At 43.3% G+C, this 27,645-nt stretch overlaps 1 protein-coding gene across 4 annotated transcripts in view; it reads right to left on the bottom strand.

Moving 5' to 3' along the window:
• RAD50 (RAD50 double strand break repair protein) overlaps positions 1-27,645 on the bottom strand; it is a 362,910-nt gene that overhangs the window by 307,978 nt on the left and 27,287 nt on the right. For all 4 annotated transcript variants that reach the window (XM_040405264.1, XM_040405258.1, XM_040405281.1 and 1 more), the window contains exons 3-5: positions 15,777-15,860; positions 15,337-15,488; positions 14,869-15,054 (exon numbers count right to left, since the gene is read on the bottom strand). In XM_040405264.1, coding sequence (XP_040261198.1) covers positions 14,869-15,054; positions 15,337-15,488; positions 15,777-15,860 — 422 coding nt within the window. The remainder of the gene's footprint in view (positions 1-14,868; positions 15,055-15,336; positions 15,489-15,776; positions 15,861-27,645) is intronic.

Here is a 27,645-nt window from a genome sequence, read left to right as displayed (position 1 = left end):
CATACGGTAATACATAGGCCTACACTTGCTCACTTCTGCGTTAGAGCCTCGTTTTGGAGCGTTAGAGGCGGTGTTTGGAGCCTCTGTTGCAGATTCTGTCTAAAGACCAGACAAAAAAGCCTTATATGCAGCACTTTTTTGGTCTGGTAAAAAGACAGGCTCGTAAAAAGGAAACTGAACGTACTCCATCATATAACAAATATTTAGAAAAGGCTCCACCAGCAACCTACTGGAGCACAGCCTTTCAGTTTACCAGCTGAAAAAGAGGAATAAATCAATATAAATATAGGCTGGCTCACAGTATTTTTGCTTTAAAATTTATTAATACATTAAATCACAACAGGCTAACTGTGTCAGTATCAGCATACATATATAGACAAAAATGTGTAAATAGGTATATAAGTGCGGAGCTCACGCACAAAACCTAAATAGCCGGAGTACTCCTAGGAATAAGACCTAATGGCTAAAGTTGGGCTGCAAGGGGTATTCTGTTGGACCAATCATATGTCCATGCTTTCAAATATCAATTTGCCATGTAGTTGGAACTGGAGATTCTGCTTTGTCCCAATTATATTTTCTCACGGAAGGACTCTGTGTTGAGATGTTGTCTGACAAAATAGAAATCGCACTTGTTCCACTTAGTAGGGCTCCACTTACTTATTGTTAGCGGAGCAAACCATCAGAGCCGCTCTCTCAGCGTCCCACGTGTCCAGCCAGGTAGTCGATCGCTGGTTTGTGACGCAGGAGTCTGAACCGTCAGACCAGCGGAAGCTGGTACAGCTGAGTTGAACCGGTATTGTCTGAACTCGTCAGGTCAGAAAAAGTGAACAGGATTTACCTTGTATTTGCGGCAATGCCAGATATAGCAACACAATGTCAGTCCACTTGGTGAGTCCTTAGTAGATAAGATCTTTTGCAGCGGTGTGGGAAAAAATAATTGAAGAAAGTCCTCTTGCGTTTTTTTTAAAAACCGCACTAATAGCCAGGTCTTAATACACACTAGACGCGTTTCGGAACCAAGTTCCTTCCTCAGTAGATAGGTGTATAATGCTGAATACAGACACAGGTTGTTACTTTATATACCCTGTTTGGGTTTGTTAAAAAATGTGGGTCGGATGGCGGACTGGGCTGAACAGCACAGCCGTAATCTTCACCTTTAATGACAGACACAATGACTAACTGCAAATATATTGCTAAAAGCGTCCTACCATCATGTTATAATTATATATGTGTAGGATACACATTGAAAAATTAACAATAAAACAATTAATAATTTAAAATGTAATTTAAAATGTAACATATGCTGGAACGGCTGGACTTTGTTATTGAGAGGTTTGATGGAAAATATGGATCGGTTTTTGGACTGGACCAATCACAGTCTCAGTCATTACTCTACAGTACATAAATAATCAATAAATTCCAGCACGTTACTGCACAGGCTACATTATGTGGATACACATTTGTTTCATATTAAATATAAATATACATAATAGAAAAATAAAATACAATATAATAATACTAATATAAAAATAAAAATAAAAATAATACTAATGATAAAAATAATAAAAAGTGATAATGAATTACATGTTGGGATGTCTGGTATGTGGCTTTAGGGTGAGAGGGGAAGGGATGCAGGAGGGGTCAATGCGCTGAAAAACAGCCCGGCATTGACTCCCCGTGTAAACCAACCCGTCTCCCCTATAGGAACCCGAAAATTTCAATTTCTGAGTTGAGACCTAGAGGCATCAAAGACCCAAACTCGAATATTTTCTTGGACTCCTGTCTAGACATTTTGGCCACAAAGTCGCCTCCTCTCCAGTCCTGTTTGACTGTTTGGATAGCCACATAACTCATTTTGCTTGGATCACCTGCATGATATAATTTAAAATGCTTGGATAGAGGATGCGTTTCAGATTGTTTCTTAATATTATTAATGTGTTCAGATATTCTGGTCTTAAATACCCTTTTTGTACGGCCGATGTACTGCTTTGGGCATGGGCACTGAACAATGTAAATGACTGCCCTACTATTGCATGACAAAATTTCTTTAATCTCCCATTTGAAGTTATTGGACGTTGATGTTATCTGTTTAATGTTTCTATCAAAGTGTGTCTGTCTACAATTTTGACAGCATCCACACCTGTAGAAACCTTTTAGGTTGGCCCATGGGGTTATCAATGATTTAGTTTGATGTTTCCTTATAGTGGGAGCTACTTGTAGTCCCAAATTAGGGGCCCGGGTATAAACTATTGGCGGATGTACCGGGAGCATTTTAAATTATATCATGCAGGTGATCCAAGCAAAATGAGTTATGTGGCTATCCAAACAGTCAAACAGGACTGGAGAGGAGGCGACTTTGTGGCCAAAATGTCTAGACAGGAGTCCAAGAAAATATTCGAGTTTGGGTCTTTGATGCCTCTAGGTCTCAACTCAGAAATTGAAATTTTCGGGTTCCTATAGGGGAGACGGGTTGGTTTACACGGGGAGTCAATGCCGGGCTGTTTTTCAGCGCATTGACCCCTCCTGCATCCCTTCCCCTCTCACCCTAAAGCCACATACCAGACATCCCAACATGTAATTCATTATCACTTTTTATTATTTTTATCATTAGTATTATTTTTATTTTTATTTTTATATTAGTATTATTATATTGTATTTTATTTTTCTATTATGTATATTTATATTTAATATGAAACAAATGTGTATCCACATAATGTAGCCTGTGCAGTAACGTGCTGGAATTTATTGATTATTTATGTACTGTAGAGTAATGACTGAGACTGTGATTGGTCCAGTCCAAAAACCGATCCATATTTTCCATCAAACCTCTCAATAACAAAGTCCAGCCGTTCCAGCATATGTTACATTTTAAATTACATTTTAAATTATTAATTGTTTTATTGTTAATTTTTCAATGTGTATCCTACACATATATAATTATAACATGATGGTAGGACGCTTTTAGCAATATATTTGCAGTTAGTCATTGTGTCTGTCATTAAAGGTGAAGATTACGGCTGTGCTGTTCAGCCCAGTCCGCCATCCGACCCACATTTTTTAACAAACCCAAACAGGGTATATAAAGTAACAACCTGTGTCTGTATTCAGCATTATACACCTATCTACTGAGGAAGGAACTTGGTTCCGAAACGCGTCTAGTGTGTATTAAGACCTGGCTATTAGTGCGGTTTTTTAAAAAAACGCAAGAGGACTTTCTTCAATTATTTTTTCCCACACCGCTGCAAAAGATCTTATCTACTAAGGACTCACCAAGTGGACTGACATTGTGTTGCTATATCTGGCATTGCCGCAAATACAAGGTAAATCCTGTTCACTTTTTCTGACCTGACGAGTTCAGACAATACCGGTTCAACTCAGCTGTACCAGCTTCCGCTGGTCTGACGGTTCAGACTCCTGCGTCACAAACCAGCGATCGACTACCTGGCTGGACACGTGGGACGCTGAGAGAGCGGCTCTGATGGTTTGCTCCGCTAACAATAAGTAAGTGGAGCCCTACTAAGTGGAACAAGTGCGATTTCTATTTTGTCAGACAACATCTCAACACAGAGTCCTTCCGTGAGAAAATATAATTGGGACAAAGCAGAATCTCCAGTTCCAACTACATGGCAAATTGATATTTGAAAGCATGGACATATGATTGGTCCAACAGAATACCCCTTGCAGCCCAACTTTAGCCATTAGGTCTTATTCCTAGGAGTACTCCGGCTATTTAGGTTTTGTGCGTGAGCTCCGCACTTATATACCTATTTACACATTTTTGTCTATATATGTATGCTGATACTGACACAGTTAGCCTGTTGTGATTTAATGTATTAATAAATTTTAAAGCAAAAATACTGTGAGCCAGCCTATATTTATATTGACGTACTCCATCATAGTCAGCGGAATCTGTTCAGCTTCTTCCCTGTCAGTTAGGCAGGGTTCACATCACGTTTTTGCAATATATTTAATGTACACACAAAAAACCTATATACATTAACAGACGCCACAGACAGACGCCATACTGTGGCATCCGTCACTATAGAATTCCATTGTATTTGCAGGATGGAAAAACGTGGTACACTACACTTTCCCATCCTGCAGAATCCTTCAAAAGAAAAAAAAATAATAATTTATATATATATATATATATATATATATATATATATATATTATTTATTTTTATTTTTAATGGAACTCTATGGTGATGGATGCCATAGTATGACATTTGTTATGTATGTTGATCGTATAACAAAAACCCAGCCTTCCTCCCTGGGTCACGCTCAGCAGACACACCCTCCCTCACAGGAGAGTGTCCGTGTGAGGGGAAGGGGGGGGGAAATCACTGATTCAGACCCCGACATGAATCCGAAGCAATCTCCCAAGATTGTGTCTACGGTGGCCAGCAGTACTTGTCGCCCTTCCATAGGTGGAATACTTGAACTACTTCGGGATGCAGTACTTGCCTTATACATTGTCCCCTGCCACAGGTGGATTAAGTATAGTAACACTTTCAGTGCCGGACGTATAATTTCCCCCTTCTATAGGTGGCGGAATTGCATCTCCACTGGGTTCAGTACCTGCCGTATGCATTAGCCCCTTCCTTAGGTGGCGCGATGACATTATCACTGGCTACAATGTGTGCTGTATGCATTACCCCCTTACTTAGGTGCATTAATTGCACTCCCACGGGGTACAGGACTCGCCACATGCACTAGTTCTCGCCGTGGGCATTAACCCACTTCATAAGTGTAATATTTTCCCTACCACTGGCTTAGGTACTTGCCGTATGCATTCCACCTTCCATAGGTAGGGTTATTGCACCACCATTGGATACGGTCTGACTGTTGCGCTATCCTTCCATAGGCGGAGTGTTGCACATCACCATGCTTCCTGTTGCATTACCCCCTTCCACAAGTGATCCACTAGCAGGGGAATAACTAAACGTCTTCGGATGCTGCAATTCAACTGCGCCACGGCTCTAGGTGCCTTTGTTTAGTTCGCAAGGGGCGTGGCAACAGTCAGTACCCGCGGGTGCCTGGTACTCTTTCTCTAGTGGTATATGGGTGCCGCCAGTGGATACGGTGGCTATTCCTTATTGTATCCTTTTCCTTTTGGTGCTGGTTTTGGGCAGGGGGTTACCTAGCATCACTTATGCGTCCTAGAGATCCCTCATCTCCATGGGCCTCCATTGTTACAGTCGGTCATGATATGGTCCGCATCAATACGTAGTGAGTACACCATTGCACATATATGGTGAGTACGTTCCAGCGAGTCGAGTGTTCACTGACTCTGTATTCTCTATCCACCACTCCTTCTCTGGGAAAGTGGTTGTGCTGGCACTCTGGTTTAGCGGCTACAGCTTGTTCTCCTCCTCAGGTGCAGCTTTTCGCTAATGCTCTAGTTCGTGGTCGCTGCAGTGAGACATCCCCCTCAGGTAGGGGTCCTACCCTGGCGCTAGCTTGGCAGTTGCGCCTGTTCAGCGCCCTTCCAGGTAGAGTCTTTAAGGTTAGCTTTACTTAACTGTGGCAGAATGGTACATGGCTTCTACGGATAGTCTCAGGCCTCCCCCCAGTTTGCGCTGACGGGGCAAGCGCTGGCTATTACTGTGGGAGCGGTATTGCGTTACCACTACATACTTGGGTTCTTACTGCACAGCTCTTTCGTCAGGCGGTGGACTCTTTTAGCACTGAATTCGGTGGCCTCTAGGGGTGGCCCCCTCCTCTGCTGGGGTATGGGGCTAGCAATACAGTGTGACTCCCCTTGCCTGGCTTCCTCCTCAGGCGGGAGCTTTTTGTACAGCCACTTAATCCTTGGCTACTTCTGTATAGCGCCGGTCTCAGACGGGGAATGGGCTTAGACCTAGCTTAGTCTTCTCCTGTCTTTTCCTCCTCTGGCTCATGGTTCATAGCCACCCCGCATGCCTTGGTAGTGCCTACGTTACTACCTTCCCTCATCTGCACTTGCACGGTGTATTCGTTTGGTGGCCTTCCATTCCAGGCACGCTCCAGTCCCGACTGGTGGGCTGTGGCGCCCTTCACATCCCTCCTTCTACAGGGACTCTTCCAATGGTCTGGGTGTGCTAACGGTATCTACACGAAAGCTTCCAACCTTTCTCTCCAGAGCCAGAGTTCCGGAAGCATGCGACGAGGACGCCCCGATTTCTCCTTGGCGGGAGTTTTTCCCTTTTTCCCTCCCTACATGTTTCTTCCCCTCATTCCCAGGGTTCTACGGAAGATCAAGATGGAGGACAATCCGACAAATCCTGGTCGCTCCGGATTGACCCCGTCGCATGTGGTACGCCGACCTAGTTCTCCTTTTAGGAGACGTCCCTTGGTCAATGCCACTCAGAGACTACCTTCTTTCAAGGTCCGGTCTTACATCAGCATTTAGATGACGGCGAGGCTATTGAAACCGCCATTCTGATTTGGAGAGGGTTTTCGGCGGATGTCATCCGCACTATGATTCAGGCCAGGAAGCCTGCATCGCCCAGAATCTATTATGGGATCTGGAGGTCCTTCCTGGGCTTCTGTGAAAGCCGGGACATCCCCTCACTCCGTTTTTTTCTCTCCACACGGTCCTATCCTTTCTACAATCAGGGTTGGACCTTGGTTTAGCCCTTAGTTCCTTGATGGGTCAGGTGTTGACGCTTCTGTCCTGGGGCAGCTTTCCAGCGTCCTCTGGTTCCCCTGGTGCCCAGGGGAACCTTCCTTCAGGGAGTGGCACATACGGCTCCTCCGTACCGTCCTTACCGCCTTGGGATCTGAATATAGTTCTCTCAGCGTTCCAGTCTTCTCCCCTTGAGCGAAAAAAGGGGCGAGAAAAGGAGATTTTTGTATAACTTTCCAGTAAAATCTCTTTCTCGCTCTTCATTGGGGGGACATAGCAACCACCCAGTATTGTTGTCAGGCCACAGTTGTGGCTGTTGCTGGTTTGAACCCTGTTGGATCCTTTGACATGGTTGGTGTTCCACATGTTTTTCTTTGGTTGGCTTGCTTCTCCTACTGCTTGTACACAAACTGAAGCTCTCCCTCCAGGCTGGAGGGGGTATAGCTGCCAGGGGAGGAGCTAACAGCTTTATCTAGTGTCAACGCCTCCTAGAGACCATAGCTATACCCACGGTTCCTGTGTCCCCCAATGAAGAGCGAGAAAGAGATTTTACAGGTAAGTTATACAAAAATCTCATTTTCCTGCGTGCACAAAACATCCATGCAGAGTCCAGTGATTGGTTACAGCATGGACCAGTGCAAGAACATCACCCTGCCACAAACCATATGGAATAGAACCGTAGCGCAATGTAGTAAAGGTGGATTCACATAAGGTATTTTTTACAATCCATTTAACGCATGTAGCAAACAAAAAAAAAGAAAATACACAAACAAGGCACACCAAGTTTACATATGCTACAGAGTCCGTTATAAAAAAAAAACATTTTTTTTTAATGGAACTCTATGGTGAATGGATGGCAGCAAATTATATGTTTCCGAGGCATACGTTAAGAAGGGAAAGAAAGACATACGGCTTTTGAAGCGAGGCTTAGGATTGATTGGTTTACAGGCACCATGTTGGTACTGAATAGTCTTAGGCTACTTTCACATTAGTGTTTTTCTTTTCCGGCATAGAGTTCCGTCACAGGGGCTCTATACCGGAAAAGAACTGATCAGGCATATCATCATGCATTCTGAATGGAGAGTAATCCGTTCAGGATGCATCAGCATTTTTTTCCATAGGAATGTATTAGTGCCGGATCCAACATTCAAAATACCGGAATGCCGGATCCGTCCTTCCGGTCTACGCATGCGCAGACCTTTAAAAATGAAAAAAAATATATTATACCGGATCAGTTTTGCCTGATGACACCGGAAAAACGGATCCGGTATTGCAATGCATTTTTCAGACCGATCAGGCATTTTTCAGACTGATCAGGATCCTGATCAGTGTGAAAAATGCCTGATCAGTCTGAAAAAATGACATGCGTTTGCATAAAGTTTGCCTGATCAGGCAGACAGTTCAGGCAACGGAACTGCCTGCCGGAATCAAACAACGCAAGTGTGAAAGTACCCTTATTGTCTGTCAACCTACGTAATTTTTAGGGCGCATACAATTTTTTGATTATTTTTATATTGAGCCTTTTGCCAAGCTTGGTAAAGTAATCCAACACTTCAAAGCTTTTAATATTGCGGCATACACTGTGCGGGAAAGCTTAAACATTATATTTATTCTGCTGATCAGTACAATTATAGAGATACCAATTTTATATAGTTTTTACATGTTGCCACCTTTACACTAATCGTTTCTGTAAAGAAAAATCTTGTTTTTGTGTTGCCATGTTCTGAGAACCATATTTTTTAAATGTTTCTGGTGATTGTATTATATGGAGGCATGTTTTTGCGGGCAGAATTCACGTTTTGAGACCAGTACTAATTTGGGGTACATAAGAAATTTGGATTGCTTGGTATGACACTTTTTTTTTTAGGCAAGGCAATTAAAAATGTTCTGTTTTTTTTCTCAGCTTTTGAATTGCATTTATTTTTAAAGAAATACACCAGACAGGGTAGTTCATGAGATATTTTTATAGAGCAGATCGGTCTTAGGAGTGGGCGATAATTTTAAGCATGTTCGATATATATCGCGATATATTGTTTTCTATATTTGGGGGGGGAGCGGGGGGTTATTTATTTTTTTAACTTTTTATTTAATAACTATTAGCCTCCTTAAGGGCTAGAACCCTTGTCATATTCACCCTAATAGAGCTCTATTAGGTTGAATAGGACTTAACACTCTCCCTACTGCCCTGTGCTTTGTGCACACAACAGCAGGGAGCTGACCATGGCAGCCAGCCTCTCATGTGCCCCCCAGCCTCTCATCCGCCCTGAGGGGTTAATTGCGGCGGATCGCAGCATGCAGTCATAGGGGCCGGGATATGGCCGGCACATTCATTGGTGGCGCAGTGGCCACAGTCCCTCCTCCTACTCTGTTCTCATTGGTGGTCAGCGGCATCCGCACACAGTGGGGAGGGAGGGACTCCCTCCTTCTCCACTGTTCTGGCTCAGGAGAACATGGTGCGTGCAAGAGAGCGCGATCATATCGTGGTCCGGTGATATAGGCGATATGCACAAAATCCATATCGTGGCACAAATTTATATCGCCTATATCGCCCACCCCTACTACAGACACAGCGATAAATAATATGTATGAGCCCCCGTGCCTCTCATCAGCCCCAATATCAACCCCCATGCCTCTCATCAGCCCCGATATCAGCCCCCATGCCTCTCATCAGAAAAGATTGTTTTGTTTTACATTTTCTGATAACTCAATTTCTTTTGTTGACTGGGTATATTAGTTCATTAAAATATAACCTTTACTAGATATGCCATAAAATATTAACGAGTAAAAAAAACACCAAACAGTGAGCAGATGGACTGAACCACTACATGCACATCAAACTAATTGTCCAAAGATAGAAAAGCGTAATATACAGTCCTACCGCCTCCAGACATGTAGATTGCAGATGGATGTACGGTGTGTACGGTATCCTTCAGTGTAGTGGCCAAGGATATGGAGAACGGGTGCTGGGTTGCACACGAGCAGCAACAACTAATTAGGGGCCTATTCCCTATGCTTGCCCTCACTTATCCCTACATGCCACGTTTCGTCTTCATCATAGGACTCATCAGGGGAATATAGTAGTGAAGTTAAATAGTGAAGTATCACATCAACTCCTAACTCATAGGAGGCACAGTCCGACAGTGGTCAAGCTGTGTTCAGATGCTGAGAAGTGTCCCATGCTTCCTACCGCCTCACCGTTGGTGTAGCTGAGTGACAATTTTTTTTTTTTTTTTTTTTAAGAAGTTCACCTGATGGGATACATCATGTGATATTTTTAAACAGTTGGTTGTTATGGACGTGGCTTATTTTTTACAATTTATTTCCTATTTTTTACAATAGGAATACATTTTGTTACGTCTACTGCCATGAATCGAGTGGGCACAGCTCCTGCAACCACCCGATCATAGAGCCCTTACTGCGCTGGGCGGCAAATTATGTCCTGCTGCTACGTACACTTACGGCTCTAGCCTGTAAGATGTTAAATGGATGACAACCTTGTGATGTGAAGCCATCCTAAGGGCCCATTGATACAAACGTATGGCTGTCGTGCCCGTATTGTGGAACCCAAGTAGTGGGTTCACCTGATTTCGATGTAAATACCCTTAAATTAAAGCTGACAGTCTGCAGTTAAAGCACATCTTGTTTGTTTCATTTCAAATCCATTGTGGTGGTGTATAGAGCCAAAAATTTTAGAATTGTGTCGATGTCCCAATATTTATGGACCTGACTGTAGTTACCATGGGAATAGGGGATAACTTGATATAACTGAAATACCCCTATTAGACTAAGCAATTTTCAATCCAATTAGCGGACACAAGTGTTCACAGGAACATCTGTTGTGGGTAAACTGTTTGAAGGTTTTCTGAGAGATGCTATGTTAGAGCATCTTATGGGAAATAAGCAAATAACGCCATATCAGCATGGCTTCGTGAGGGATCGGTCATGTCAAACTAATTTAATCAGTTTCTATGAGGAGGTAAGTACTAGACTTGACAGCGGCGAATCAATGGATGTCGTGTATCTGGACTTCTCCAAAGCATTTGATACTGTACCTCATAAAAGGTTAGTATATAAAATGAGAATGCTCGGACTCGGAGAAAACGTCTGTAAGTGGGTAAGTAACTGGCTCAATGATAGAAAACAGAGGGTGGTTATTAACGGTACATACTCAGATTGGGTCACTGTCACTAGTGGAGTACCTCAGGGGTCAGTATTGGGCCCTATTCTCTTCAATATATTTATTAATGATCTTGTAGAAGGCTTGCATAGTAAAATATCAATTTTCGCAGATGACACTAAACTGTGTAAAGTAATTAACACTGAAGAGGACAGTATACTACTACAGAGGGATCTGGATAGATTGGAGGCTTGGGCAGATAAGTGGCAGATGAGGTTTAACACTGAGAAATGTAAAGTTATGCACATGGGAAGGAATAATGCAAGTCACCCGTACATACTAAATGGTAAAACACTCGGTAACACTGACATGGAAAAGGATCTAGGAATTTTAATAAACAGCAAACTAAGCTGCAAAAAACAGTGTCAGGCAGCGGCTGCCAAGGCCAATAAGATAATGGGTTGCATCAAAAGGGGCATAGATGCCCGTGATGAGAACATATTCCTACTACTTTACAAATCACTGGTCAGACCACACATGGAGTACTGTGTACAGTTCTGGGCTCCTGTAAACAAGGCAGACATAGCAGAGCTGGAGAGGGTCCAGAGGAGGGCAACTAAAGTAATAACTGGAATGGGGCAACTACAGTATCCTGAAAGATTATCAAAATTAGGGTTATTCACGTTAGAAAAAAGACGACTGAGGGGAGATCTAATTACTATGTATAAATATATCAGGGGGCAGTACAGAGATCTATCCCATCATCTATTTATCCCCAGGACTGTGACTGTGACGAGGGGACATCCTCTGCGTTTGGAGGAAAGAAGGTTTGTACACAAACATAGAAAAGGGTTCTTTACGGTAAGAGCAGTGAGACTATGGAACTCTCTGCCTGAGGAGGTGGTGATGGTGAGTACAATAAAGGAATTCAAGAGGGGCCTGGATGTATTTCTGGAGTGTAATAATATTACAGGCTATAGCTACTAGAGAGGGGTCGTTGATCCAGGGAGTTATTCTGATTGCCTGATTGGAGTCGGGAAGGAATTTTTGATTCCCCTAAAGTGAGGAAAATTGGCTTCTACCTCACAGGGTTTTTTTGCCTTCCTCTGGATCAACTTGTAGGATGACAGGCCGAACTGGATGGACAAATGTCTTTTTTCGGCCTTATGTACTATGTTACTATGTTACTAGGCCTATATAATTGTGCTGCTGATAAGTTGTAAACAAACAAGCTCTCATTTGTCAACTAACTTCCTTAGAATGAAAGATACAGTTATAGGCAGCACATCTCCCTCTGTAATTAGGAATGTTCTATCAATAATGAATAGACCTGAATGAGGGAGGAAGGACTGTGGTATCGACCATTCCTCCACCATTAAATTTACATCAGCCTGTGTAATAGGATCATGCAAATGAGTGCGCATCAATGTGTTTATTGCTGACTGGCACTCATCCTGCCAGAATATTGGGCCGTCTAAAGGCCACCTCGCACAGTGTATTATTGGCCACAACTGCCATTCTCAGGTTTTCACAAAGTGCAAGGTGTATACTTTCAGAAAATATGTATATTTAAGGGTATTAAACAATTTATTTATTGTATACTTCTGATTTTTATTGTGTTTGTTAAGCATGCTTGGCAACGAAAGGATTAAAGGAGACTTAGGCTACTTTCACACTAGCGTTCGGGGCTCCGCTTGTGAGCTCCGTTTGAAGGATCTCACAAGCGGCCCTGAACGCATCCGTCCAGCTACCAATGCATTCTGAGTGGACGCGGATCCGCTTAGAATGCATTAGTCTGGCAGCGTTCAGCCTCCGCTCCGCTCAGCAAGCGGACACCTGAACGCTGCTTGCAGCGTTCGGGTGTCCGCCTGGCCGTGCGGAGGCAAACGGATCCGTCCAGACTTACAATGTAAGTCAATGGGGACGGATCCGTTTGAAGTTGACACAATATGGCTCAATTTTTAAACGGATCCGTCCCCCATTGACTTTTAATGTAAAGTCTGGACGGATCCGTCTGAACAACTTTCAGACTTAGAATTTTTTCTAAACTATAATGCAGACGGATCCGTTCTAAACGGATCCAAACGTCTGCATTATAGGAGAGGATCCGTCTGTGCAGACACCAGACGGATCCTCTCTGAACGCTAGTCTGAAAGTAGACTAAGTTATGACCCCATTGATTAGATTTTTTTTTTAAGGATAGAATAGCATAGAATTGTGTGAAGCTCCATAAAAAACATACAGCTCTAAAATGCTTGTTTCCTGGGCACGATTACTGGGAAGGAGAGTTAAAGGGGTTGGCCCATCTGAGACACTGAGGGCATATCACTAGGATATGCGATCCACGAATGCACCACCTCTCTATTCACCACTAGGAGACTTCCAGAAATAGCTGAGTCAGTGGAAATGTGCAAAGGATTAAACCAAAAGTAAAAATAAAAAAATAAATAAAAAAAGGCAGCAATATTTACCGTATTTTTCGCCCCATAAGAAGCACTCTCCCCCCCCCCCCCCCCAAAATGGGGGGAAAACGCCCCTGCGTCTTATGGGGCGAATGCTGACAGTTTTACTTTGCAGGATGCGATGTACGAGCGAGCGGGGAGGGACTGGGAGGGGCGGTGCAGTCACTGTACTATAGCCCCGCCGCTCCAGTATACAAATATAAAATGTCTTATTCAATTAAAAGTTATTAAACATGCCCCCTCACTCCTAATATTACAGTACAACCTAACAGCGTAACTCCCTGATGTCACGTGCCTGCGCCGCCTACTTTATGAATGAAGCAGGCAGCGCAGGCAAGTGACGTCAGTGAGTGACGCGCCGGCCGCCCGGCATTCTACTGAAGCTGTTAGGATGTACGGTAATATTAGGAGTGAGGGGGCATGTTTAATCACTTTTAGGCCTCATGCACACGACAGTATTTTTTCACTGTCCGCAAAACGGGGTTCCGTTGTTCCGTGATACGTGCCAGTTTTTTTTTTTTTTCCTTGTGTCTTCCATGATTTTTGGAGGATCACCAGACAAGAAAAGTGAAAAAAAATCTAAGTCAAGTTTGCTTTGAAAAGGATAGGAAAAAAACGGACACGGATCACGGACGCGGATGACAATCTTGTGTGCCTCCGTGTTTTTTCACGGACCCATTGACTTGAATGGGTCCGCGTACCGTTGTCCGTCGAAAAAATAGGACAGGTCCTATTTTTTTGACGAACTGGAAACACGGATCACGGACACGGATTACAAACGGTGCATTTTCCGAGTTTTCCACGGACCCATTGAAAGTCAATGGGTCCGCAGAAAATCACGGAATACTGAACAACGGACACTGATGCACACAACGGTCGTGTGCATGAGGCCTTAATTGAATAAGACATTTTATATTTGTATACTGGAGCGGTGGGGGGGGGAAATCTGTGGATGACAGTTTTATGGGGAACATCCGTGGATGGCACAGTTAAGGGGTGGGGGGGTCTGTGGATGGCACTGTTATGGGCTGGCGGGATCTGTGGATGGCACTGTTATGGGGTGGGGGGGTCTGTGGATGGCACATATATAACAGTGCCAGCCACAGATCCCACCTGTAACAATGCCAGCCACAGATTCCCCCTGTTACAGTGCAAGCCACAGATCCCCCCCATAACCGTGTCCGTCACAGATCCCCCCATAACAGTCAGTCATCCACAGATCCCCCCCATAACAGTGTCCGTCATCCACAGATCCCCCCATAACAGTGTCCGTCATCCACAGATCCCCCCATAACAGTGTCCGTCATCCACAGATCCCCCCCATAGCAGTGTCCGTCATCCACAGATCCCCCCATAACAGTGTCCGTCATCCACACATCCCCCCATAACAGTGTCCGTCATCCACACATCCCCCCCATAACAGTGTCCGTCATCCACACATCCCCCCATAACAGTGTCCGTCATCCACACATCCCCCCATAACAGTGCCATCCACAGATCCCCAGTATTAGTGCCATCCACAGACCACCATTAGTTCCAAACCCACCAAAAGCACACCTTTTGGTTAAAAATATTTTTTTTCTTATTTTCCTCCCCAAAAACCTAGGTGCGTCTTATGGGCCGGTGCGTCTTATAGGGTGAAAAATACAGTATACGCATTGCCCTCAATTAAAGGTTTACCTGGTGGCAGAAAAGATCTCATCAAACTTTATCTTCAGCTGCCTCCCTTCACTTAGAGGCCAGTTAGAATCCTCCTGGTGACAGAATATAACATTGTTGAGCACAGCGGTGGACACTCCTAAAGCACTTATCATCTCTTTGTCCATTTCTGCACACTTTGTACTCAGGCTTACTTTTTCACCATGTCTATAAAAAAAGAGGGAAATGGTTATCAGCATATATAAAATGCAATAGGATTCCCAACCAAATATGAAAGCTAAGGCTAAGTACACATCAAATCTGCACCATGACGATTCTTGTGAATTGTTTCCGCAAACCCCCCCCCTTTTTTTTATTTATATATACACAACTTTTGGGATACCTTCTTGATGTGCCCCACCAAAGGATTAAAAATAACTTGCCACTTTTGATTCACATCCATTTTCAGACAAGTGGATGGACAAACAAATGTAGTTCTAGACAGCTTACTTCATTCTTGTAATTACTCCTTCCAGTGTTTTGAATTCAGTCTTTTTCCCCTTCTGTGTACACACCATGGACCTCTGAACAGCTATAATTTCTCCATTCACATCCCGGAGCTGCAAGCGAATCTGGGCTCTGACATCTGTTTCATGAGCAACCTAAAACGTGGAATCAAATATACCATATTTGAACTTCAATCATTATCCAGTAAACTACTAAATCACATCTACCATACGGTTAGAAAGAGGTGTTAAAGATTTAGTAAAATATTCTTCCTTAGTGGGGTATGGCTGATGTACAGGGCCCTCTAGTTTCCAAAATCAGTGCTGGTTGGCGTTGAACAATGTGATCTTCTCATGTTTCATAGTGACTTTCAATGAATATGTAGTATTAGAATTGCTCTTGACAGTTACTAAACTACTGGCATGAAAATACTTACAAATTACCTTAGGATCATGCACAAAGGTATTCCTTTTTGATCCAGGTGGAAAATCTCCTGTTGTAATATACTTGAGACACTCAATAATAGTCTGAAACATTGTAAAAAGAACATTCATTATTTACATTAAAATAATATATTTGTAAGACAAATTTTAATTTTTGCACAATGGATTCAAGGAGGAGCATCTATCAAGCTATTTACACCATCACTGTGGAATTAAAAAGTCTCAAATTAAAAATGCCATATCTGTACCATAATTTGCAACTTTGAGTTTCCTGCCACTTTCTTACAGTGGCGATAAAAGGGGTGGACCTTAGTAGGAATGGCGGAGCCTACCACATCCCAATGGATTTACTATACCTTATGCCAGAAACAGGCATACAATAAGTCATAGCTCAAGTCTACACCAGTTTTTGGCGCATCTGCTTCTTAATAAATGAGGTGTATCTCACTCCAGCACAAAGGGGGGTTCAAGATTAGTGTATGGGAAACCCAGTCATGATAAATCCCCTGCAACATGTGATCTTTTCTGTAAATATCTTCATTGTCCTTAAAGGGGTTTTCTGGTCCTTTTATACTGATAACCTATCAGTAGAATAGGCCATCAATACATGATTGGTGGGAGTCCGACATCCCACAATCCTTGCTTATCAGCTGTTCTTCAGTAGCTCTGCTGCAGGAAGTTAGCACCAAAACTACAGCTCAGTCCATTGTATGTAGTTGACAGAGCTGGTCACGGCAGCACAGCTCCCAATGAAGTGAAAGGTAGCTACACTGAGGTTTCCAGCTCTGTTCACTAAACACAATGGATGGAGACCCCAAGCTATCAGGTATTGATGGTCTATCCTAAGGATAGGCCACCAAAAATAATTGGACTGGGCGAGTAAGGAAACAACTGATATTCTAGGCTATTTAAATTAGTTGTCCGCTTTCTTTTATATATTGATGACCTATCCTCAGGATAGGGGTCCGACTCCCAGCAGCCCCACCAATTAGCTGTTTGTAGAGAACACAATGCTGATACGAGTGCTGCCTTCTCCTCATTGTTTACCTGCTCGCTGTTGTGACCTGAGCGGTGAGCAGTTATAATTACAATTAAGCCATCTCATTCACTTTTATGGGACGGCTCCTTCCTAGAGAAGTCACAAAAAAGTAGACAAACCATTTAAAATGCCACCTTAAAACAATAACATTATTTTCCCAAAGAGTACGTATGGATAAATGCTAAATAAGATGGGACCCCCTCTCTAGAATAAATAAAGGTCTCACGTCCCCTGTTCGTCGTAACCACAGTTGTGCAGAGTCTGAATGGAGCTGATGGTCTATTCAAAGTCTAGGTGACTCAGGGTCGTGTGGTGAGGAGGAAAGTGGAATTCAGAACCCTGTTCCCAGCGATGGGGCTCTCATTTATCATGTTATATACAGTAAAGACCAAAAGTTTGGACATGCCTTCTCATTCAAAGAGTTTTCTTTATTTTCATGACTATGAAAATTGTAGATTCAGACTGAAGGCATCAAAACTATGAATTAACACATGTGGAATTATATATATAAGAAACAAGTGTGAAACAACTGAAAATATGTTATATTCTAGGTTCTTCAAAGTAGCCACCTTTTGCTTTGATTACTGCTTTGCACACTCTTGGCATTCTCTTGATGAGCTTCAAGAGGTAGTCCCCTGAAATGGTTTTCACTTCACAGGTGTGCCCTGTCAGGTTTAATAAGTGGGATTTCTTGCCTTATAAATGGGGTTGGGACCATCAGTTGCGTTGAGGAGAAGTCAGGTGGATACACAGCTGATAGTCCTACTGAATAGACTGTTAGAATTTGTATTATGGCAAGAAAAAAGCAGCTAAGTAAAGAAAAACGAGTGGCCATCATTACTTTAAGAAATGAAGGTCAGTCAGTCAGCCGAAAAATTGGGAAAACTTTGAAAGTAAGGGCTATTTGACCATGAAGGAGAGTGATGGGGTGCTGCGCCAGATGACCTGGCCTCCACAGTGACCGAACCTGAACCCAATCGAGATGGTTTGGGGTGAGCTGGACCGCAGAGTGAAGGCAAAAGGGCCAACAAGTGCTAAGCATCTCTGGGAACTCCTTCAAGACTATTGGAAGACCATTTCAGGGGACTACCTCTTGAAGCTCATCAAGAGAATACCAAGCAGTAATCAAAGCAAAAGGTGGCTACTTTGAAGAACCTAGAATATTACATATTTTCAGTTGTTTCACACTTGTTTGTTATGTATATAATTTCACATGTGTTAATTCATAGTTTTGATGCCTTCATAGTCATGAAAATAAAGAAAACTCTTTGAATGAGAAGGTGTGTCCAAACTTTTGGTCTGTACTGTACATGTATCACCAATCCTGCAACAAGGTGATAAATATCCTTTGTGGAAAAAACCCTCTAAGATGGATAGTTTACTAAAGTATTTTGTCCTGGATGTTATTTAGAGAATTTATACTACATTAGCAGTTATTTATATGAAATTAGCTGTTAACCTTAAAGGATTTTCAAGGAATAATTCAACATTAACTGAAGGCTACTAGCCTGCCTCACCTAATGAACAATTCATACTTATCTCCACCTTGTTGTTCTGTTCCTTTACACTGGATCCTGCTCCTCCATGTTCTGGCTTGTTTACCTCAGGCCGGGGCAAGGACAAGATGTTATGTGCCTCTGAAGCCAATAACTGTCTTCAGTGGTGATGTGCTATTTGGGGTGAAGCAGGCTAGGGACTTTCAATTAATGCTAAATTACTCCCAGAAAATCCTTTTAAATCTGCACCATCAGTGGGTAATATATGATATGAATCCAAATAACAGCAGTGGCCGTTCGTGTTCTTAAAAGAATTCTCCATGACTAAACTATTGATGACCAATTCTTAGTACAGGTCATCAACGTCAGATCTGCAGGGTCAGACTCCTGGCAAGTATTCAAGGAGAGTCAATACCTCCCTAAGTTGCGTCCAAGGCATCTTATTCAGCCAACCAGAAGCCTACTTCCTACTGATAAGCGCAAACACTCTAATACAACTATCTGTAGATGATATCTGGCTTAGATTATATCTATTTTCCCTTGTCATGTTCCAAGGCTTGTTAAACAGTCATATATCCACTTTCAGGGGATGGCACTCGTGAGACTGTCTCTTTGCATATTATATTCTCATAGAGCATTGCCATTAAGTCTCCACAGATACCTGGTCTCCCCTCTGCGGGGTTAAAGGAAGAAACATATTTTGGGGTATGAATTCCCTGTTATATAAAAGGCTTATTTAACATGAGTGATACAGAATAAGTCAGGCTCTGTTTCAGGAAAAACTGATGGCTTTCCACGCAAGTTCAATCAGGTTTGTCTGTGATTGCGTTCACTGTTCCAGTTTTTTTCCATGCGGATGTAATCAGTTTTTTTCTATAGAAAAACTATAGAATAACAATCTACATCTCCTAGCAACCATCAGTGAAAGATGTAAAATTACTCTTACCGGTAATTGGATTTTCCTTTAGCCTCCACAACGGCACTACCTGGAGGGTACCCGCTTCTTCACAGACAGGAAAACAACCGAGATTAGCGTATAAAAGCCCCCTCCCCTTTACCTTCACCAGTTAATAGCATAGGACTCAAAAACAGATGCATCATTTAATAAGGTTAATCAACATAACAATACAAATTAAAAGGGTCAACTGCCAACCGACAAAAATAAATCCAAACAAAAAAGGGTAGGAATTCCCCGAGCCGTTGTGGAGGCTAAAGGAAAAGAGTCGTTTTAATCTTTTCCCCATGCCTCCACAACGGCACTACCTGGAGTAATAACAAAGAATCAAATCAGGGGGGGACCACAGCAGACAAAACCTTCCTGCCAAAGGATAGGGCCTGTGGGGATTCGCTTTGGTAAACAGGATAAGCGGATGCAGTATAGAGGCACCAACCAGTTTGTAAACCAAAAGTTCAGTGTTTATTCACACATTAGAAAGTTCACAGAACAAAAAAACACTTTCAAGCAAAAAAAAAATCACCTTGCAGTATTGGTGTCAGTTCACACCATGCGGCCTGTTCTGCCAATAAGAGTCCATCAGCAGGCTTTAGTCGGCCTGTTTCCCCTCACATGGGTCTAAGCCCTCCTCCCTGGCACAAGCCTCAGATCCCAATACAGAGATGCCCTCTGCATGAACCCAGCTGTCTTTTAAAGGCAGCTAGGTGTTAACAAAAACCCGGACCGGCACCTGCCATCCAGTCCGGCGTTTGGCCTTACCTGAATGTTAATTAGTCCAGCAGCACACACTGGGAGGAAAATACCTGCCTCCACATACAATTCACTTTATTGTGTCACAGTCCTTATTGGACAGTACATCAAGTTTATAGTGTCTATAAAAAGTAGAAGGGCTTGACCAAGTAGCCGCTCGGCAAATATCCTCAAGGGAGGCAGAGGCCCCTTCTGCCCACGAGGCAGCCAAGTAGTAGAATAGTCCCTCAGTCCTGAATTGTAACACAGAGATATACAGGACTTAATCCAACGTGTTATGGATGTCTTGCTAGATGCTCTAATCCGATTCACGACCAGGTACTGGACCAGCAACTGATTTGAATTCCTGAAACCTAAGGGTACTTTCACACTAGGGGCAAGAAACTCCGGCTGGCTGTTACGGCGGGTGAACAGGCTGTTGGATCTGTGCTGCCGCTATTGCACGTCGTAGTTTTATTCCAGCCGCCTCTCGACATGTTTGCCGTGCTGCCGCCTGAACTCCGGCCCGCCACCATTATAGTCAATGGGGCCGGAGCGGTAGTCCAGGGGCACGCATGCACTAGCGGCAGCATGGATCCAAAAGGCTGTTCACCAGCCAGAACAGCCTGCCGGAGTTCCTTGCCGCTAGTGTGAAACTAGCCCAAGGCTACTTTCACACCAGGGTTAATACTTTCCGGTATTGAGATCCGTCATAGGATCTCAATACCGTAAAAAAAACGGTTCCATTTTGTCCTCATTCATTCAGACAAAACGTAACTGAACAGAACGAAATGCTCCAAAATGCATTCCGTTCAGTTCTCCTGCCGGAGAGCAAACCGCAGCATGCTGCGGATTGCTTTCCGTCCTGAGATGCGGAGCAAGACGGATGCGTCTTTACCCACAATGCAATTCAAATGGGACGGATCAGTTTTTTCTGACACAATAGAAAATGGATCCGTCCCCCATTAACTTTCAGTGGGAGTTAATGACGGATCCGCCTTGGCCATGTTAAAGATAATACAACCGGATCAGTTCATAACGGATGCAGATGGTTGCACTATCAGTAACCGAAGCATTTTTGCTGAGCCCTGCCAGATCCAGCAAAAACGCTAGCGTGAAAGTAGCCTTAGTTACTTCTAGATACTGAAGGACACATCTTCTCACGTCAAGTTATTGAACATCTTCTCTTTCTCTGAGATAGCCTGAGGAATCTTTTGTTCAACGAGGTGTGTCTTCGGTCCCAGGAACGTAAAAGGAATGGCTGTAGAGTTCTTGAGTGGGTCTGAGACCATTTTACTGAAGATATTTTTGACGTCACGAGACCTAGAATTGTCATGATTTCTCTTACAGAGGTCTTGTGCAAATGTCGAAATTTTGAGATCTTCTGAATCAGATCTTCCAGATTTTTTACTGGAAGTAAGAAGGACATTAGGTGAGAATCCAGAAGTACTCCTAGAAACACTTTCCGATTTGACTTCTGCATATTGATCCAACCTGGGTCTGACAAAGTCTGGATTACTATCTGCATCGGAAATAGGAGAGATTCTGCCGTTGGGACCGCAATCAATAAGTCGTCTAGGTATGGAATCAACAGAATTTTTGACAGATGGAAAAACCTGAAATCTCCGCCATGACCTTTGTAAACACTCTTTGGGAAGAGCATAGACCTGGAACTGGTAATGACTGATCCTCCCCTGAATCCAAACCGCCATCCTTAAATATAGTAGGCATCGGAGAGCTCTATTGTTGCCATAACCCAGTCTCTGGATAATAGATTGATCGTGGACCTTACTGTCTCCATCTTGAATCTTTTGTATGTTATAAATTTGCTTAAACTCTTCAGATTTATTATTGCCCGGAATGGTCCGTCCGGTTTCTTGATTAGAAAAATTGAAGAATACAAGCCTTTCTTCTCTTCTTCTGGAGGAACTTGGATTATTGCTTCTTTTTGAAGGAAAAGTGCGATCAGAGATTCTAACGCCTCCTGTTTTTCTCCCTTTAATATTAAATTTTCCAGGTACCCGTCGGGGGGAGTACCGGATAGTTCCAGCCTGTATCCTGATTTTATTATAAACAGCACCCAGGGAAAGGCATGAATATGTTCCCAGGCCTGAAAAAATTGTTTTATCTTTCCCCCGACCGGACTTCTCGCGTCACTGGGTAAAACTTGGACGGGAAGATTTTTCTGAGAAGAGGAATCCTTTATTTTTCCCCTTTGAAGACTGCCATGAAGCCCCTGAATTCTGCCTTTTTTTAAATCAAATCCAATCAAATCCAGGACGTCTCTGATGGAAAAACTTAGACTCCGTAGGAAAGCTTTTTTTTCCCTATCGGAAGCCTTCTCCAGGATATCTAAGGCTTTCCCGATTAAACGATCGCCTTCACATGGGATGGCACAGAGCTTATTTCTGAGGCTGAATCTCCATTCCAGGACCTTAACCACACCGCTATACAAGAGGCATTCGATAAGGCTGCAGTTTTTGCCGACAATTTCACCACATCTGCCGGGAAATTTGAAACCTGCTTTAGAACAGAGAATATCTTCTCTAGGAATGCCTGACTGAATATGTTCCTCTAGCTGAGTCAGCAATAAAGACCGGGTTCTTGCTGTATAAGTGGCCAACATGTCAGGATGCAATATAGCCATAGAAGACTCTCAGGAACATTTGAGCAGGGACTTGCATTTCTTATCCATAGGATCCTTAAGGATCCCCAAGTCTTCAAACGGCAACAAAAACAAAGATTTCTTGGCGATCCTAGTGACTGGTGCATCGACCCTTGCAACTTTATCCCAGGAGCTGGAATCATCCTCTGCAAAAAGGATATTTTCTTTTAAACATCCTAGATGCTGCATGCCTTTTCACAGGATCCTTCCATTCATTCTGGATAAAAAAAATTATCTTGTGTACTGGGAAAACCCTTTTCTTTTTCTCCGCCAATCCTAAGAACATCTGATCCTGGAAGGATAACAGTTCTTTAGTCTCTTCTAAATTTATTGTCGCCCTAATGGTTTTAAGTAAGGACACCGTTTCCTCTATGGAACACAATGGGCGACCCGAGGAGCCTTCAGAGATACTACAGGTTGAATCCGTATCAGAAGAAGCTTCCTCCTCATCCAGATTAGATAAATGTTCATCAATCACAGCAGGAACTGCTCTGGAGGTGGAAGGTTTAGGAGAGACTACCGCCAATCTCACATCAATGGCTGCTCCAATTTCTTCCTTAATTAAGGATCTTAAACTATCCACAAAAGATGGGGATTCCTCTGAGACCACTCTATTTATGCATTGGGGACAAATGTTTTGGTAGTAGAAGATAGCGTCTTTTTACACATCTGGCATCTTCTTTTTTTGTGACGGTTCTCCAGAAGATAGCAAGCTCTCCCTCCCCTAAAAAACAGCAGGGGGAGGGGGGGAGGTTAGTACAGAATCTGAGGATAATTTTTTTTTTTTTTTAGAAGGAGAGAAGTCACCAAGAAGTGTCCAATATAGGGTGAATCAGTAAAATCAGGGAGGAGGCAAAATGTCCTCAGGGAAGTGGCTTAACCGGGCTGGAGGGCCTGGAGGTGTCGGTGGCCTTTCTAGTAGGGTTCAGATCACCAGGAGCAGACATGCTGGCTGTCCGGAGGAGGCAAGCGCCGTTACTACTCCCACGTCCCTGATGCCGTACTGCAGAATGCGGCCCGCTTGGCATTCTTCCCTTTTCACAGGTACTGCCGGCCCAAGCACTTCCGGGAAGGGCATGATGATGTCACACGCCTGCGCTGTGTTCCACAGCGCGCCGCACCTGGAAGTAGAGATCGGAGCATTCCCTGGCCCTGGGAACACCCCCAACCACCGCACCAATGATTCCCGGCCAAAACCACAGGAACAGAAGCCCGGGGCAGCCAGCACACGCCTGACTTATGCCAGAGGGGAAGGAGGAGCAACCGCTCGGGGATCCTTCCCCCTGGCATGAGCGCTCCGGAAGACCAAGAGAACTTGCCAAAGGCCCTGCGCAACCACGCTGATCCAAACCCTGTCACTTGAGGAACAGGAAAACAACTGGTGAAGGTAAAGTGGAGGGGGCTTTTATACGCTGATCTGGGTTGTTTTCCTGTCCCAGAAGAGGCAGGTACCCTCCAGGTAGTGCCGTTGTGGAGGCGTGGGGAAAAAACGCAGTGCATCTAGATGCAATCCATTTTTCACACAAGCCCCCATTCACTTCTATGGAGACAGGGTTGCGTGAAAAACGCACAATATAACATGCTGTGATTTTTCCTGAACACCGACATGATCAGTGATAAACGACGCTCATGTACACAGACCCATTGAAATGAATGGGTCAGGATTAAGTCTGGTTTCTTAGCGGTTCAACAAAAGGAATCGCATCCGGACAGAAAGTTCGCTTGTGTGAAATATGCACACGACTATGTATTTTGCAGTCCGCAAAACTCGGATCCGCCCAAAAAATACGGATGAAGTCCGTGTGCATTCCGTATTTTGCGGAATGGAACAGCTGGCCCCTAATAGAACAGTCCTATCCTTGTCCCTAATGCGGACAATAGGACATGTTCTATTTTTTTGCGGAACGGATATATGGAAACAGAATGCACACAGAGTAACTTCCGTTTTTGTTTTTTTTTTGTGTCTCCATTAAAATGAATGGTTCCGCATACGGTCCGCAAAAAAAAAAAAAAAAAAACACGGAAAGAAAATACGTTTGTGTGCATGAGCCCTAAAGGTTAGCTCGTAGTCTGTTGCGGAGTAAACACTGATAAGATTTTGACAGAATTTGAAATGGAAAAGCTTATAAATACTGAACCTATAAACTGTTGTTGAGGTTTTGACATTTCACGTGTTGCCTAAACATCACAGGATTATACTTTCTGTCTCGTGTAAACTTGTCAGAAGTTGCTTAATGATGGACAGTATTGACTACATCCCAGGAACACAGGACTGTTGGTGGTAGATGAAAACAAATTGGGTCAGAAAAATCCTACATATGAAAATCCCCCCTTAAAGAAAACAATTTCTTCTTTGGTTTTAAATTACAGTAATTTCTCATCTATATTTAACTCTTTATAGGGGTTAAGAATTTTGATATTGATGGCCTATCTTCAGATGGGCGGGGGTCTGGGATCAGCTGTTTCGTGGTAGCTCTGATGCCAGAAGTCATCACCAGAACAACATAGCCCACTGTGTAACTCCAATGCTGCTCCCATTCACTTCAAAAGTTTGTGCCAATGGTACCAAAAAATGCTCCCCAACAACCCTGCAGAGAGACAACCACAGCGAAGAAGATATATAGAAGTATAGCAGAATGGTTGAAGACAACTGCGGGTTTGCTGCAGGTACACATGAGGAAAATTAGGTATGGAAATAATGCGTGGACCAGGGAACCGAAGATAAGTCAAAAGGGGTTCCATTTTCTCTAACCTGGCAACTTCCAATTCTCCGCAAATCCCTTAAAGGGGGTGTCTCACTTTAGTAAATGGCATTCATCATGTAGAGAAAGGTAATACAAAGCACTTACTAATGCATTGGGATTGTCCCAATTGCTTCATTTCAAATTTTTTCACCACATTATACACTTCTAGTTTCCATCGTTACAACCATCCTGCAATCCAGCATCGGTGGCCTTGTTGCACACTAAAGAAAAAAGCAATGGCCTCTCCGGTGGCTGGGAACATAGGAATGCACATAGGCCGGTGCTTTTTCCTATAGTGTGCAAGCACAGCCACCATTATACATGTCTTGCTTCCTAGGTAAGGACCACCCTTCAATCCAGCAGAGATGGTCATGCTTGTAAAGAAAAAAGCACTAGCTTCTCTGGTGGCCGGGACCATAGGAATGCACATTGGCCATTGCTTTTTCCTAAAGTGTGCAAGCACGGCCACCAATCCTGGATTGAAGGGTGGTCGTAACCTTGCAAATGAGACATGTATAATGTGATGGAAAAATTAGTCTAGCCAGCAAAGGAGGCAATATGGGTAATACAATACATTAGTGAGTGCCTTGTATTAACTTTCTCTACATGATAAATGTAATCTGCTGAAGTTAGACAACCCCTTTCATCCAGTAAAAAAACTTCAGGCCAGGTGTTGTAAAACGTTGAGTTGCCCCATTAGGTAGTTGCCCCAGTAGTGCCTGTGTAGATCGTCCTGGTACTGATAAATGTCCCTGCTGTATGGTTAAGAATTTGGCTAGGCATGTCCTCTTCATATACACCCCTCTCTCAAACCTACATATGGTATTCACAAACTCAAGCTTGATAGGTGTACTATGTTGTATCCAATCTCTGGTTATTAGTATACTAGCTTGAAATAGCATTCTTTGAATGCCAAAAGATACTGTAGTATCACTTCCAGAAGGGTCTAAGAGACCTAGTATGCATGTTTTAGGGTCTCCTGGTAATTGTATCTGAAAAGTCTGGGCAATAATCCCCAGGACCCCGTCCCAGTATGCACCCAGCACAGAGCACTCCCAGAACATATGCATCAAAGAAGCATCCTCTGCTCCACAGCGGGGACAACTTGAGTCAGCTAGAATAACTATTTTATAAAGAAATAAGGGAGTTTTGTATACTCTGTGTAGTAAAAGTAATTGGGACATGCTCTGCGCTTCACTGATGGTTAGACTATGGGTTAGGGCTAGGACAGTGTCCCATTGCTCCTGACAGAGAACACACACGTCATGTTCCCACTTATCCTTAATCGGCAGAGGCTCTTGCGGGGTGTTTCTATCAAGATGTCTATAGACCAGTGATATCAAAACCTTAGCGCTGCCCTTGCATAGCACCTGCTGTATAATAGGAGAGGAGAAGATGGCGATAGCTCCAACCCGTCTGATATGCGTGTCAATTGTAGGAACTGAATTAATACTGTATGAGGGAGGCTGAATTCAGTCTGAAGTTGTGCAAACGATTTAATAACCCTGACTGTTTGACTCTGATGAAGAAAGAGTAGATAGTGGTGTACCCTTATCTTTCCAGGGGGAGAAGCCTTCCAATGTAAACAATTCTGGTAACTTGGGATTGTGCCATAGGGGCGTGGTGTCCCCTAATACCTAGCAATATCTTAAACTTTCACACGTTTTATTCATCAGGGACATGGTGGGATACCCCCCAGAGAGAGATGATGGCCTTCTCAGCTCTGCCATAGCAATAGGAGCTTTCTGCTTCATAATGGAGGTAGGTATTGTGGCAGAGGGACCTAGATCCGAATGTTGCCCCCACCCCTTGAGTTGCAACTGAGCCGCAATAAAGTAAAGCCATGGGTTGGGAAGAGAAAGACCTCCTTCCTCTTTGGAGTGTTTCAAGCCGTATTCTAGGTTAATGCTTTTTCCATACCTAAGAACGGAATAAACCCTAAATTTTGTAGAATACACGTTGCGGGACCCAAATGAAAGAATTATGCAATACATATAGCAGTTGAGGCATCAAAATCAATTTAATTAAGTTACTCCGGGCAATAACTGACAAGGGTAGCTTACACTGGATACTGACTTTGTCAATAAATTTGGTATGCAAGGGGTCCAAGTTAACTTTAATAAAATCCATGAGAGTCGGTGTAATCGCGACTCCCAAATACTTAAAACTTTGTGCTACTTGTAATTGTGTATGTGACAGGTCTACATGGGGTGGAAGGAGGTAAAGAGGAAGGAGTACAGA

The sequence above is a fragment of the Bufo bufo genome, chromosome 1 (assembly GCF_905171765.1).
Source record: "Bufo bufo chromosome 1, aBufBuf1.1, whole genome shotgun sequence".
NCBI lineage: Eukaryota > Metazoa > Chordata > Amphibia > Anura > Bufonidae > Bufo > Bufo bufo.
The sequence above is the reverse complement of the archived record's forward strand: the minus strand, read 5'-3'. Positions and strand labels throughout refer to the sequence as shown.